This window comes from Thermobia domestica, chromosome 10 (assembly GCF_964235325.1).
Source record: "Thermobia domestica chromosome 10, izTheDome1.hap1.1, whole genome shotgun sequence".
Taxonomy (NCBI): domain Eukaryota; kingdom Metazoa; phylum Arthropoda; class Insecta; order Zygentoma; family Lepismatidae; genus Thermobia; species Thermobia domestica.
The window spans coordinates 254,082,024-254,097,924 of record NC_137463.1 but is presented as its reverse complement, the minus strand read 5'-3'; the positions used below and the strand labels follow the sequence as shown (position 1 = coordinate 254,097,924).

The 15,901-nt window shown below is 34.5% G+C and overlaps 1 protein-coding gene across 1 annotated transcript; it reads right to left on the bottom strand.

Annotated features, from left to right (window-relative positions):
• Window positions 1-60: 60 nt before the first annotated feature.
• LOC145661911 (uncharacterized) lies at window positions 61-8,272 on the bottom strand. Its single transcript, XM_081727256.1, has 5 exons — window positions 8,237-8,272; window positions 5,511-5,676; window positions 4,806-4,996; window positions 3,059-3,224; window positions 61-242 (listed from the first exon to the last, which is right to left on the bottom strand). Exons 1-5 carry the CDS (start codon window positions 8,270-8,272, stop codon window positions 85-87), a joined length of 717 nt encoding a protein of 238 aa, XP_081583382.1. The 3' UTR covers window positions 61-84.
• Window positions 8,273-15,901: the final 7,629 nt, after the last annotated feature.

Genomic DNA, 15,901 nt, shown 5'->3' with positions numbered 1-15,901 from the left:
TGCAATGTTCTCCATTCTCCAATCACTAATTAAATGTTAATGACATATTTCGTTGTAATCAAGTGTAGATATTAATACATTATATTACATAATGGTACATACTCTGACATGAAAAAGGAATCCTTGCTGTGCCTCGTATTTGGAAGGTTTCCATAATCCACCTCCGTCTTTCCTTTTGATACACGTGGTCACAGATGGGAAATATCTTCCAAGAAGTATTAATATTACGACTGTTCTGGCATCTGGAAAAGAATGAAATATCAAGAACATTTGTAGGTAATTAATTTACGCTTATACAGCGAGGTCCGGAAGTGGGCGTACCTCTAATTGGTGTTTTCTGACGGTTTTTGGTTTTACCTACATTTGTTTGGTAACACTGCTTGGCATTGTCTGGTAACATTCCTTTGCATTGTCTGGCAACATTGCTATCCATTTGTTTTCTGCTTGGTAACAGTTATCAGATCAGTTCCTGAATCAGACGTTTCCTGGCCGCTTGATTGGAAGAGGTTGTGCATCCAGCTCTTTGCCAGGCCTCCAAGAAGTCCCGATCTGACGATATCAGACAATGCTCCCAGGGCTTTCATGAAGCAACACGTAAGAAACACTCGATATCACACAACGCAGGAATTACGAGCAGCTGTGGAACACGCCTTCACCCTCGTTGACTCCGGATTATCTCCGCAAAACATCTGCCAGAATTTTGTGCAGAATTCAGTTGTGTTATGACATGGATGGTGATCATACCTTTGTTTATGACTCTTACGACTTCAAGGTAGCTGTGTACAGACATTCTAACATAACTAACACTATACTGTTGAAACTAAAGGGGGTACGCCCACTTTTGGACCACCTTATACTAATTTATTTGAATGTAAGTGCTAACTTTCTTACTGCATTCATTCTCATACCTGCAGAGGTTTGCTCTGTGATACGCAATGAATACGGTATATTACTTTAATTCAATAATCAAAGAAAAAAGGAAATCACCCAATATTTGCATATCATCTTTTGTAACTACACCCAGATTCGGCAAAGGGATAATGCGATGTTTCTTATATGCAAATATTGGGTCCAAATAATGGTGAAAACTAATCTTAATACGATACTTATCTATCGCCTATAAGTACGTGTATAAAAGCTGTACATGAAGTATATTATTTCAAGAACCAAAGGTTAAAGTCAACGTATGTATTTCTCTTTGGGAAGTTGCAACAGATACGGATAAAAGGAGAGAAATTGAACAGCTTAATGAATCAAAATAGACAATTAACAACAAGTTAAAGACTATAGGCTGCGGAAAAGCTCTTTCGTCACAAATTCTAAACATTAGTTTCATTCATTGCTACAAAAGGGATTTCATATCTGCTTATTAACTCTACTGAATCTATCTTCTTCATATACTGTTATTCAAGTAAATACTGATTTCAGGGATGTAAACTGGTCACTGAAGTCAGTATTTCAGACTCTTCGGGAGATTAAACGAAAAATGTTCAATTACTACACAGCAGTTGAAATATTTCTCGTGATCTGAGCTCAATAATGAAACAAAAGAATAACAGAGCTTTTTTAAGTGCTCGATATGTTGTCGATTTACAATTATCATTTATTTTTCTTCTAGATTTTGATTTATTCTGCTCGGACTTACGACTAAAAGGAGACAAGGGAAAATTGCCGGAGCAGCTGTAATTAATCTTTTCTTTGCTTACGGGAGTAGGCTGAACAGTGTTGCGTTTTGATAATTATAGTGAACAATACTTAATGAAATAATAAACAATGTGTACACCATTTCTCCACAGTCATAACTTACTTCCATGCACTTCCACCAATGGCGCAAATCCTCCCGTAGCGTCGTCACGGTAGAGTTCCTAGCCTTTGAAGCGACATCACGATCACAGCGCTGGAGATTCTCATCTGATAAATAGTACGTTTCCTTAAAGTGTTCCTTCAGTTTAGGATAGATGTAAAAGACGCTCTATGCAAGATCAGGGTGAGGAAGAAGTAATACTGACTTGTGAATGGCGTTGTCCACAGAGTTTCTTCCCAAAGGTATACGAGCGGTACATCGAACACTAAAACACTAAAGAAGTTGAAAGTTCGACTGACGCGCGTCAGACCTGAGAATGGAGCCTTTCTTCACCGGAAAGTTGACCACCGACACAATATTAAAGCTTGGATACACTACACTTCATACAGCCCTGATCTTAAACTTAGTGACTTTTGCATCTTTCCTAAACTGAATGTACACTTAACCCACTATTTATCAGAGAACAATGTCCACCGTGCGATACGATTGTGGTGTTGCTCTATAGGCAAAGCATTCTACCGCGACGCCATTGAAGGTATGATGCGCAGTTGGAGAAGTGCGTGGAAGTGAAAGGTGACTATGTAAACAAGTAATGTTTCAGAACTGAACCCTAGATGTCAATATGCTCTTGTTTTCTTCTTCTTCAAATTATGTTCACTATAACCCGATATATTAAACAAGCAAAAATTTTCAGCCCACCTTTGTAATAAAAGTGAGATTTCCGCAATCTGAAATACGGTATTATTATACACGATTTTGCTTTGGTAGTTCACGGTCTTAAGTCAGAGTTTTAATAAAATTGCAAGTTTTATTAATAATCTAACGAGTTTAAGATATACTCGTTCTGGGACAGACTGTTAAACTGTTGTTACATAAATATTGAGACACATCAATTTCTTGTTTAAAACCGTTGTTTTTGTGGCATACACCTTTCGCATACGGAAGTTCAAGTTATAGTAGATCTGAGTGCAATGTTTTCTTTTAAAATGAAATCTTTAAGTTTTACGTCCCACGGTTATGCCGGTTAGGCTAAAGGAGACGGTGATGATGAGAGATGAGTGAAACGGTGGAATGAAGAAGGTGGAAGGAAACGGGAGAACCCCGAGAAAACCCACGAGCACGGTGTTTGTCCACCACAAAGTTCACTTGGCGGGGGCTGGGATCGAACCCGGGACCCCAAGCACCAGAGGTGAACGCTCTACCACTGAGCCACCGCGCCCCCCAATATTTTCTTTTAATAAGAAAAATAATTACCTTCCCTGATGTTCTCCTGCAGCAAAAGTTCTACTAATGTGGCTCCGTCATTTGTTGTTTGTTTGGTCGTGGTAAGTATATGCTGAATCTTCTTTAAGTCTGCATTCCACGTTGAAAAAAATGTTATATCTTTCCCAGGATATAACTGGCCAAAATCAATGTCTATCTGAAAAGTAAAAGAAATTGTTGTCACATATACCTAACCCTGTTTGATGATATAATGTTCTATGCTTTCTTCTCTTTATACAAAAGTTTGGTAGTATAGTTTTCTTTGAAGTTCATTAAATAATCTTTGTTTCAACAGAGCGTTTTTAATCAAGTTATGAACATCAATGGCATTCACCCCATTATAGTATCCATTTTCAGAAAATACTATGTCTGATTGAAAAAGAAATCCCAAAGTAGGCATGTAAAAAACAATTACTTAGAGTGGAACTGATAAAATACACGCAAATATAAAACAAACTTCCAAGCGCTTTCGCATTTATGGAGTCGTCATATAGGGACGCAAAGACGAAAGTGGAATAAGAAATAGAGAAAGACACAAGGACCGCATCTATACCAACAGTGATTTCTCCACAAGGTTCTCTACTTTCTCGTATGAGTACTTGACAGCAGTCACGTGATCACACGACCACCATAGCACCTAGCAGAAATATGGCAAAATGAAATGAATTGAAATGAAATCTTTGAGTTTTACGTTTCACGGTTATGCCGGTTAGGCTAAAGGAGACGGTGATGATGAGAGATGAATGAAATGGTGGAATGAAGAAAGTGGGAGAACCCGAGACCCCAAGCACCGGAGGTGAACGCTCTACCACTGAGCCACCGCCCCCCCAGAAATATGGCGCAACTCGTCTTACTCTGTATCTTTCTTCTTCCACTTTCGTCTTTCTCTCCCTGCCTAACAAAGTCATAAAAGGTGAAAGCTCTTACAAGTTTTTTTTTTCATTCTTAAATCTTTGCGCGCATGTACTGCACGTGTATTTTATCTAATTTCTGGTAACTGTTTTATACATTGGTTGGTTTTTAATTACACAAAAACGTGTCTTTAACGTAAGCTTACATAATTCTGAACCTTCTGCCGCTGATGCTGGTATATTTGTAAATTAAAATAAACTATTAAATGTTTTCATAGGAACACCATCAACAAGAGTGAAGATGTGGGGCTGATCGGCGAGCGGGCTGGGTAGCGTAGAGGTTAACTTATTGGCATTGTACGTCGAAGACACAAGATCTATTTTCGGCCCACTCGCACTTTTTCACTCTGATTTTTCATTATTTCTGAATCTATACAGGATTTGGTGTACTGAAAATCTGGTTGATTTTCTCAGAATTACTAAACGTTCTACCTGCTACAAGATGCACCATCTCGTCCATCAGCTTACAGGAAAAAATTAGAACCGAAAAACTCCGAAACATAGTGCAAGACAGGGTACAACTTCATACACCGAAAAACATTTATAAACTCTCTCGCCTCATGCTAGGTGCTTTTTTTGCAAAGAAAAACTGTCGTGTTCGCAATTTATATATAGCATCAACATAAGACCCTTATGCTCATGATTTTTTTTTTAACTCATTAAATTTTGTTACACGTTTTTTTTTTCATTTCCCTTTAAGTACAGTTCGTTCTGTGATACGGAATTACACTTCTATAAAATAATATAAAGGTATTTTCTTTCTTCGGTTACATTCATAAAATAATAATAGAAAGACGTAAACTTCTTAGCAATATCACTACACTTACAAGTGTGTATCCAAGAGGCTGTTTTAAAGCAGGAAATTCCTTGAAGTAGGAGCTGATATCCTTCTCTGACTGAATGTAATTTGCTCTCCGATTTAATGTCGTTTGTTTCCACAGATCACACACTTTCTCCCATGGCTCTATATTATTTCTCAACCACGTGAGAGCTTCCTCGGCAAATTCATCAGTGGACTCTGAAAATAAAGGACACCATCTACATAATTCAGTGTGAAAGAAACGTACATACTCAGTATACGTAAATACATATGTATTAATTTCTAGGACAGAAGTACAAGAAATAACATTTCAATAAACATGTGAAACAAACAGTATTATACTTCTGAACACAATTGTCATATGAAGTGTTCCGAACACGTATTTACAAAACGTACCGTTAATATATGAAAGCAGTGATAGAGTTTTACACACAGATGAACAGCAGATATACTGATTGCACAAATTCATGGAAATTTGTTGATTTATAATGAAGGTAGTGCCCTTGAACTGTGAATCTGTTGATTGACCATAATACGTGAATATGTGTAACCATGTTGTAAAAAATCGGCACGCATCTCTTTTAGGAAGTTTTGTACCCTTGTCTGAATATAAGATAGCATAAAACACTATGCATCGTGATTTACTGATAAAATTATAATACAGAATTTATGAACATGAAAGTAAATAAATGAGAAAGAACTATGAACGCACCATCTAAATCGACTTCGGTAGAAGTTGTAGCTGCACACCGGTTTCTCAAAGGCAAAACTCCACTTTGCCGCAAATACCTTCTTGTGTTGCAATATCTGTCCCAAAGTTTCCCTCTTGCCAAAACCTTCTTCCCTTGAGCAACTTTATAGGGGACGTAGTAAGTATGCTATTTGAAAAACAAATCACTGTTATAATATACAGTCCTGATATCCTATTGCACAATACAAAATTACAATCAAACTATATTATTTCCACAGAGAAACAAAATACATGGAAACCTGTTTAAAACGAAACTTATATAAAACGGAAATTTGCCGAAGATGAATAGTTTTTAGTCCCGGCAACTCTGTCTGATTTGCCATATGGTAAAGATTTTTCTCTTAACTGATTGCCAGCTCGAAACGTAGGGGCACTGTAGTGTCTGTCTGTCTCTGCGTTGGCGTTACTACTGAACTTCTGTTTTCAATAGTTAAGATCTTTCGGCCGTGAACAAGAATGGAAATAATGTTTCTGTTATTTAAGTTACCTGTTTTTGTTGATACACACATAAGCACTTTTCTACTGTCAAAACTTTCTTTATAAATTAAAGACTTACTGCTTGCTACTCCGTCATTACACATGCATTTCCAAGAATTCGGTCATTTTTGAAAAAAAAAAATGGTAGAAATTTAGACCAGTTGCTGAAAATTTCCATTGTTTCTGCTGCAGAAAATGTGGTTTCAGTGTGGCGTGTTTGGATGTAAACCGAGTAGTGATTCAGGTCCAACCTTAAACTGTATTTCCCGTCCTTCATAACCTTACTGTTGAATAAGGATATATGGACCAGACATTTTCATTAATATGTAATCTCAACAAATAAAGTTTAAAGTGGAATAACGATGACCCCTAATATTTTTTTTTTAAAAAAAAGGAATAAAGTAATTTGAGGGTACTGGTGCTAGTGAGCTCGATTTCAACCTCAAGAAAAAACAGTAACCCGACCAAACTCGAAGGCAAATGTCAACTAGCTTTGTTTTCCTCGCAATCGATGACTTCCAATTCCAACATGTGCAGCAGCTGTACGTGTTACTGAAGACTAGCCTTCGGCTAGCTGGAGGTCTCGCACCTAGATCACCGTTTACTCCGACTACGGTCTCGCACCTTATAAACCCACAAGTATGCCAAATTTCATCCGCAGATGTTCAGGAAAAGTCTAAGCATTTTGAGATGTAGAGGATATGATATTAAATAACTGTGAGTTTTCAGTTTTCTAAAATAAATAATATATAAATAAATAAAAATAAAAAAAATAAAAAAATCTCTGTATAATTAGATATTATTTTTGGTCAATAACTTGCATATCGTTATCAAAAGCTTGCAAGCATACCGAATGTCAAGCTTTTGTTCCAATTTCAATTACCTAAAACATGAGATTTTATGTCCAAAACAAACATGCATTTAAATAGCACCGGAAATCTTTCTTTTTATTTTAGAATTACCCTAAAAACTAAAAATATTTACTTTTGATATTTTTTTGTGAGTTACTTCCATAAAGCTACAAACATGCCAAACTGCATCACTCTAACCTTCGGGCTATATCATTTAACTTAATAATTTTTAATAATTTTGGGCTGTAGAAGGTATCTCCATATTAATAACAAGGGAAGATTTTTCACTTTCCCAAACAACCTCACTGAACTAGGAAATGTATAGTTTTGGTGATTTACTTAGTTAATTTTATGAAAACCATACATGAATACCGAATGTAAAGTTTTTACTCAAATACAATTTCCTAAGACTTTTTTTTTTAAAAGTACACCGAAATAAGATAGGATTTTTACTCATTCTTCCTTTTCACCTACTAAAAACAAAGAAAAAAATCCTGTATATTTTTCTCCGAAGGCTATGTATGCCAAGTTTCAACTTTCCACGTCAACCGCCAGTTCCATTTTTTTGTCAGTTAATTCATGTAATTTTATGAATTATAGCTAAATTGCATTAGTTAATTGGTTATTAAAAAAATGGCACGATGAAAAGTTTGAAACTTCCGGCTTTTATCCTAACTTAACGTACGCTCTAATGCAACGTGTGAACCAGATAATTTCTAAGGGGGAGTTCTAGAACACACGTTCCCCATATAGGTTAGCAAGGTTGGTTCCTTTCTGTACCAAAATTTAAATTTTATTTCACAGAATATTGCTAGCGAGCGTCAGCAAGTGAAAGCGGGTTAGAAGACCGCAGGATACGTTGTTTTCTGTTTTTATTACAGCTAAATGGGAAGTGGGACATGTGTTCCAGAACCTTGTAATTTCTATGACGTTTATATTTTCTTCTCGCTTATTACAAAGCTAAGGCATTACTGCCGCATCGCCGGACCAGTATTAAAATCGAAAAAAAGTACTAAAATGCACTGTATACGGTTATATTTCGTTGGATTACATTAACTTACATTAGATTACCTCACATTAGGATAAGGGCATAAAAAACTACAGTGCAAAAAACACAAACCAACTTGTGCTAGGTGACCACTAAGTGCACGAATGCTATCTAACCGAGCCAAGGCAGGGCGGAGCTAGCGGACCAGCGCGGTAGTGTGCCCGAAGGGAGCAGGTGCGTCAGCGACGATGTGTACACGCGTAAGCGAGGGTACTGAAAACATCTGGTTTCCGCAATCATATACATTTCAATAGCACCTGCCATGGTATCATACTAATAATGCTTTACTTACAGAAACAGAAGTCACTTACCTTTAAAATCGTGAACAACAGTTTCTTGGGGGTCATCTTTCCTTAAACAAGTACTCAGCTAAATAGCCCTCTAAATGGTTTTCCTTCTTCCCTGACGCTGTAAAATAATACGCTCCCTTTCCTTTCTGTATTTTCAATTCATTTCCACATTTTCCACACACCGTCAACCTTTTCAGTATACTGGTCTTTCACAAAATTTCAACAACTGTCGCTCGTTATTTTTGAACAGTTCTATGTACGTAACAGACGACATGTGACAGCCTTGACATACACGAGCTATTTTCATACTCCTCTTCGCGCCACTACATCAAAACAACTATATCTCTCCGCGAAATGGTCCATCCGCCTCCACATACAGTGTCGCTTACAACATCAAAAATAACCAATTTCTTCATTTTTACTATTCCCCTTATATGACTTTCACTCATTCTTGCTCATAAACAAACAAACAAAAAAAATCTCCAACTGACCCGGTAAATTTTCTAAAACTGTTCCGGTGATACAGCCGTTAACCCCAAAGCTAAATAAGCTTCATTTCGTGGGAACAATCACATACAAAATCATTATGAATACTTGACTAATTTCAGTAAACTGTGAGATCAACTAAGTTCATATATTAGTTTCATTAGCTCATGGTCCCTTGTACGAAGGTACTGAATGGTTAAACTTAGGTCAAGCTTCAGTACTGCTGAATGGGCTGACTGGTAAATAATTTGTGAACTACTGGTACATCATTTGAGGAATTAGTTGACTTCTGACCGAGTCTGATCGGGTTAGATCACTTCTTGAGGTCAAAACCGAGCACTCAATCCAATCAGCGCCCCACCTTTACTTAGTTTTAAATAGGGACTTTGTTTACTCCACTTTAATTTAGCCTAAATATATTTTTAAAAAAAATGAACTGGTTCAAACAAAATATCGGATTTAAAAAGAAAATGGTTTCTGCAACACCTGTTATTTATGTGCTTTGAAGTTTGAAATCACCATCATGAATTAAATTAAAAGTGCAAAGGTGGTGTCACTTAGTGTAACACAAAGAGAGAGGCCTTCTGTAATAATCTGAAAGCGACAGAAGCACACTTAAAAAGCATTAAATCGTAACCTATCGTGTTTTCTTGTTGCTACACATACCTAAACTAGCCTATCTAACCATACTATCGCTCGCTGTCGCTTGTTCAGCATTAATTAGTAAAAATTAAGGGTGAATTATTATTAAAATTCTTGATTCCACCTATGCTGTTTGTAGAAAGTAATAAGGGCACAAAGTATAACAATTAAGGGGTTAAATTCCAAAGTTGGACGTCTGTTTTCAGCAAAATTTTGAAACTTGCACGGAAGATACGTATAATTTGATCGTTTGTGTGCTTGATAAGATATAAGGATAATACAACAAAACTCTCTCTATTTGTTATATATAATAGGTTATAAACATGGGACTACTAAGCGAGCGAAGAGAACTACCTCGCGCAAGGTAACCGAATAGTTGCATTGTGGGAAAGTAACGAGCATTCATAGTATCAATATTGCGGGTAATATACCGAATCGCTATACGTGATGTGAACTGACAGTGTTGAATTTCGCGAAGCTCCCGTCGAAGGGTACTTCTATTATAGATCCTAACGTAACCTAACCTAACCTACACTTTCTCCCAACTCGCGAAATTGAAAAATTATACATTTTAATAGCTTTTACGCAATTTTGGTAGAAAAGTATTGGACGTCCAACTTCGGAATAAATGCCCAATTAAGTAAAACTCAACGCAGAAATATTAACATAGGATCACTATGATCCTCAAGTATCGAATCGTTCTGCAAAAGCTTAAGCCTCTTCCAAATAGTACCAACTCTCACATTAATAATAACCTTTCTCTCAACCTTTCACACAAACATCTTACAAGAAGTCTTAAATCATTATTATACCTTATATAATTTCATCTGTACATTTTCGGGCTTAAGTTTAGAGTTGCCCCTCCAGTTTCCAACCTACAAAAATGCAGTTAAAACATTAAAAATTGTTAGGTTAGGTTAGTTGTTACCTGGTAAGACTTTAGTTAGACTAGAACAGTGACTGAAACAGGTTCCAATATCGTAATTCCGAGTAAAAACGGACTAGAAACTCTAAACTTACCCTCAATTGCGTGAACACATCGTGTCTCTATTTTGAAGTATTTTGATTTGGTGATAATAAAAATAATATTTTGGAAGCGTCATAAATGCTTAATAATACACTATTTCGTACAAGGGATTTTGATGCTTGTGCGCAATACAATTCAAATAAACATTTAGAAATACATATCTTCAATTTACATATTGAAACTTACTGACTATCCACTTACCTTGAAATTTCATTATTAGGGTTTCTAAACCCCAGTTTTTAAGAATAGTTTGATAATTTAAACTTTCCACTATACAATCCATCATTATGGCTGCTACATGACAACTCGTAAAAGGCGGGATTTCGCATTGTTGCCATAACAAGAGTTTTATATTGTAATAGCCATTCTAACCATAATGCTATCGCTATTTTAGCAATACTAAATAATCTGGTTATATAAACAATATGCATGATATTATTAACCATACTAATATTAGCAATATTTTTTTCTTACCACAGCCATACTAAAAAAATTGGTGTTGTATAAATAACAAATCAGTATTTATACATCAACTATACTATAGTCAATATTAATTTACCAATTAGCAATACTCATCAACAATGCTTTTATTGTCAATTCAGCTATACCATTTTTTAGAGTGTGCTCCGCCTCGCATCTCTTAGGTATCAGCATTTGCATTAAGAGTGAATTATGTGCATTTGGTCTTTAATTGCATTTCCTGAATTTGTAACAGCTGGGGGACTTCGTCCCCTGACCCTCACACTTACTCCGCCTACGGCCTAGCACCTCTTAAAACCACAATTCTACCAAATTTCAAGTTTTTTCCTGTTCCAACTACCTAAAAGATAAGATTTTCTGTCCCAAGAAAACGCCCATTTAAATAACATGGGAATTTCTTCATACCCCTTTAAACGCTTTAAAAACTAAAAGTATTCACTTTTGGCAATTTTCCTGGAGGTTAGTCCAGGAAGGCTACAATCATGCGAAATTTCGTCATTCTAATCTTGCCGGAAGTGCCTAAACATTTTGTGGTGCAGAAGATGTTCCATATAAACAACATGGGAAAGATTTTTCCGTTCCCCATAAAACCACTCTACACTTGGAATTTTTTTATTTTTAGCGATTTACTTAGTTAACGCTAAGGAAAACTTATAGGCATACATAATTTCAAGTTTTTATTCCAATTTCAAGTACCTGAAATATGAGATTATAGATCCGAAAAAGGCTCATTTAAATAACATGGAGAATTTCTTCATCTCCCCATAAGACCCCTAAAACTTAAAAATACTCACTTTTGGTAATTTTTCTGTCAGTTAGGCCCAAAAAGCTACAATCATGTTAAATTTAATTACTGTAGCCCTGCAGGAACTGCCCAATAATTTGGGAATGTAAAATGTTTCCCATAAAAATAACATGGAAAATATTTTTCAGTTCTCCATAAAACCACTCTACCTTTGGAAGTTTTTACTTTTAGTTATTTACTTAGTTATCGCTAACAAAAACGTACAGGAATACCGAATTTCAAGTTTTTATCTCAATGTCAAGTACCTAAAACAGGAGATTATAGTTCCAAAAAACACCCATTTAAATAACATGGGGAAATACTCCTTTAGACCCCCTAAAAGTTAAAAATATACACTTTTGCAATTTTTCTGTCGGTTAGTCTTGGAAAGATGCAATCATGATAAATTTCAACTTTCCACGTCAACCGAAAGTACCCCTTTAATTTATGTCAGCTTATGTAGTTTTATATATAGTTAAGATGTGATTTTTAGTCATCATGAATCAATAAATCTATATAGTTAATTGATATTGCCAACTGTAAAAAAGATGTTGAAAATGAATATGGTGATTAATAGTCTAAAGTAGAGTACAGAGAGTTTATAGAACCTTTTCAGTATGCTTTCAGCAAATACAACCCTTTCAAGAAACGACAATTATATTTCACACGAAGTTACGATAAATATTTAGAACTAACGCAACTGACACAACAATCACAATATTGCAGAGAGTTAATTTTCCACTTGCATTTTATTCATAACTATTTATTGGATGGTGTTATAATTATCTAAAGTGAAAAAACAAATTTATTTTGCATTGCATTAATTCATTGCATTTCTGAGTATTTCTTCAGTTCTTACGTGTATCACCCTTTGCAAGTTTTACATTTCGGACTTTTATGTATTTAATCCATAGTAATTCTGGCGACATGGAGAAACAAACTTCTAATCAAGATAACCAATTTCATGTAACATATGATCAATTGAACACCAAACCCATAATCAGAATATTGGTTGAATTTGAATCAATCTGGCAGAGACAGTCACAAGGTATAGCGAATCTAATTTTCAGAGACGTTTGATTTACATCTTCTAGAAAAGATTACATTAACGAAGTCGAACTTCCAGAAATATAGTTTCTACATACAAGATATTTCTTCAATAATTGTTTTTAAATAAATCTTTAATGTAATAAATATCATAATTTGGAATTTAAGGCATAAAACTACTTGTTTTATATTTGCAATTTGTTTTATTATGTGTAGATGTATTTTAGAGACGTACGTACCGGTTTAAAATTCAGAGTTCAATCTATAGGATATTCGTAACAAGTTTATGTAAGAAAATTTTAACCCTACAAGGCATGATTTTTTAAAAATTTTCTGTGAAAAAGTAGTTTTGCAAATAGAAACCAAAATCATTAACGGGAGTACCGGTACACTTAATAGTGCCATCTATGCGGAAACTGTGGAATTACTACAAGCCGCGAACGTTCCTAATCTCATACAACATGCATGAGTAAACTACACACCGTTATGTAGGAAAGCACAGATCATTTACTACAATGACCCATATCTGTCCCACTACGCATTATAGGGTTAATGATCTCTCTCGGATAGTTATTTAATAGTAGACACAGATAAAAGAAATATAAAATCGTACTTTGTATTTTGGATGATCTTACATTAAGACGAAGTCGGAGAGAAATGAAGTAAATTGGTTTTCATTCAAATGAATTCAAGAAAATAAATCTTGCGTAAAGAAATAGCATTCTCCATAAATTTCCCAGCGAACACCGTACGGAAATCACTTTTATTTTATGTACTTAAGGGTGGTTATTTTATGTACTAGAAGTATGAAGAAGAGGAACCAAAGTGAACCAACTACACTCACTTGATCACAGAAAATAGAATAAGACATTTTGTTTGGTTATTGATGGCTGCCTTGGAAGTAAGGTGTGTTCAACTTATGTAAAGGGGGGGACAACATTTAATAAGATTAAAGTACACGGGTTAAGTGGCATGTTGAAGAAAGAATATGATAAATGTGTTAAAGAAAATTTATGTAATAGAAACATACATTATGTATGCTGGCGGAAAATGCTCACAAAGTAGGAAAGATACATTATAAAGCTCAAAAAAGTATAAATGTGATTGAATCAAAATAAATAGACGATAAAAACATCATTATTGATAAAATTCTATCACCAATAGTTACAAAAGTATTTAAAAATCAATTTCAATAAATGAGCAATGACATTCCGTATCAAGAGCCGAATTATATGTAATTGTACGCGTTTATCAAATGACGGTTTCTTATGAAGTTATTTCAGATGATTTTTTGTTAAGACCTTCGACAGGACAGGGAAGACATGGAGATATGAAGATGTGTAGTAATACTAAACATTTGTTGTAAATAATAAAACCTTCTCCAGTACAGAGCATCATTAAAAAGATAATACATATCAAAACCGTACAAAAACAACTTTAAAAGCAACGGAAATGTTATATATTTATTTAGCATTACTTGTTAGAGAGTGATTTCTCCCCTTACAATAAATGTTACAATCAAAGTTAATGTTACTTAACACGGTAGAACACGATAAGTACAGTAAAATGCAAAATAGGCAGAAGAATGAAACAATTCATGTAATAATTATATTCATAGCATAATACAATCAAGAAAATACAAATTTCTTTTTATAAGTGCGTAATTAACAAAAATGACAAAGGTAGCATCACCCTTTTCCCTACATATTTATTTTTTTACAGTATTCATAATAATTGTGTAGTGTACACTTTTCATTACCAATTAATATCTCAAAGTTGTTTAATAAAGTCTTTGTGCTACTTATTAATATATGTGTACTGCATAATGTTTCTTGTGAGGTAAGTACCCAAAAATGTATTCTCAAACGCTTTAATCGGCCAAGAAATAGATATCAATCTATGTTGATATGCAGGTATGAGGTAATATTAAACATTTATTGTAAATTATAAATACTTCTTTAATACAGATTATGACTGCAAAGAAAGTTTATACCAAACTGTGCACAAACAATTCAATAAGTAAAGGGATATTATTTATAAATTTATTTATTATTACTTATCATAGAGTTACTGTCCCCTTTATAATAAATCTTAGAATTAAACCTAACATTGCTCTAATATGTTATCAAGATAACACAAATGTTCTTTTATAAGTACATTTGATTTCCATCATTTTCCAGTAAATAGTCCGAGCAGATTTTTAAACGGAGAAACCGGAACATGTTGCATGAAGTGGTCAGTTTCAATTTTAGCGAGTATTTTGCTTTATCCCCTAAACATTCTTATAGTAAGAGATACACTTGTATAAGTGCAACTATTACATAACAATGCAACACAGTGCAACTATTACACGTGTATATTTAAAGACATGTAGGAATAGAGGAAATTAATTAATGGAAAAATCAAAGAAAGTAAAGTGTTTAACAATACATGATTTGGAAATTTAATTCAAGTATATAATAAATGGCAAATGAAGTGCATTTAATTTACCCTAAAACTTTCATATATTACTTACAAGAATGCTTTCCATTTAGGAGCTCCATATGTTGCATGAGATAATGTTACAATACCAAACAGGAGCGATAAAATGTATTTTAATTATAGATACTTCTTTTAATGTTTCTATAATTTAATGATATAAGGTAGGTGTAGGTAAATACGCCACGTTAAGGGTGTTGGATTTTTTACGGTCTTAATTTTCATGAAACACAAAGAACAACGCATGTGTGTTGCAGAGTAGTCTTTTCCGCGTGTGGAAAAAATGTGGCAATGATGCTTTTCACTTTAGTGTTGTACACAAAGCAAATGAAAAAGTATTATAAATTGGCGTGTTAGCCAACACGTGCAGGTATTATGCCAAATCTAGGATACCACTAGAATAATTAAATAAATCTTGCAACTGCTTACATCGTCTGTATTATACGAACTCAAACATTACTACACAACATGGCTGATGGAGTAAATATAATGACCAAAGTGAAAGGTGAAAAGAAAAAGATAAATTGTAAAAACGATATTCTCCAAAGTTGTAATGAAGTTAAAAACTGAAAACTTTCAGTCTATAAGAAGATAAGCAAAGAGTGTCACTATACTGCGACTTAAAATATTACACCGATATTATATGGAACATGTACGACAAATGAAAACTACATATGAATAACTCGTGACATGCTGAGAGAAAAAAATGCGACTTTTTAACTTTATTCAACTATAGAATATG

Bases quoted from the DNA above. Each gene is read 5' to 3' on its own strand.
- LOC145661911 (XM_081727256.1), bottom strand. From the start codon at position 8,272: ATGACCCCCAAGAAACTGTTGTTCACGATTTTAAAG. The intron at 4,997-5,510 runs GTGCGTTCATAG...CTTTATTTTCAG, and splicing joins TACCGAAGTCGATTTAGATG to AGTCCACTGATGAATTTGCC. The intron at 243-3,058 runs GTAATTATTTTT...ATTCTTTTCCAG, and splicing joins GCAGGAGAACATCAGGGAAG to ATGCCAGAACAGTCGTAATA.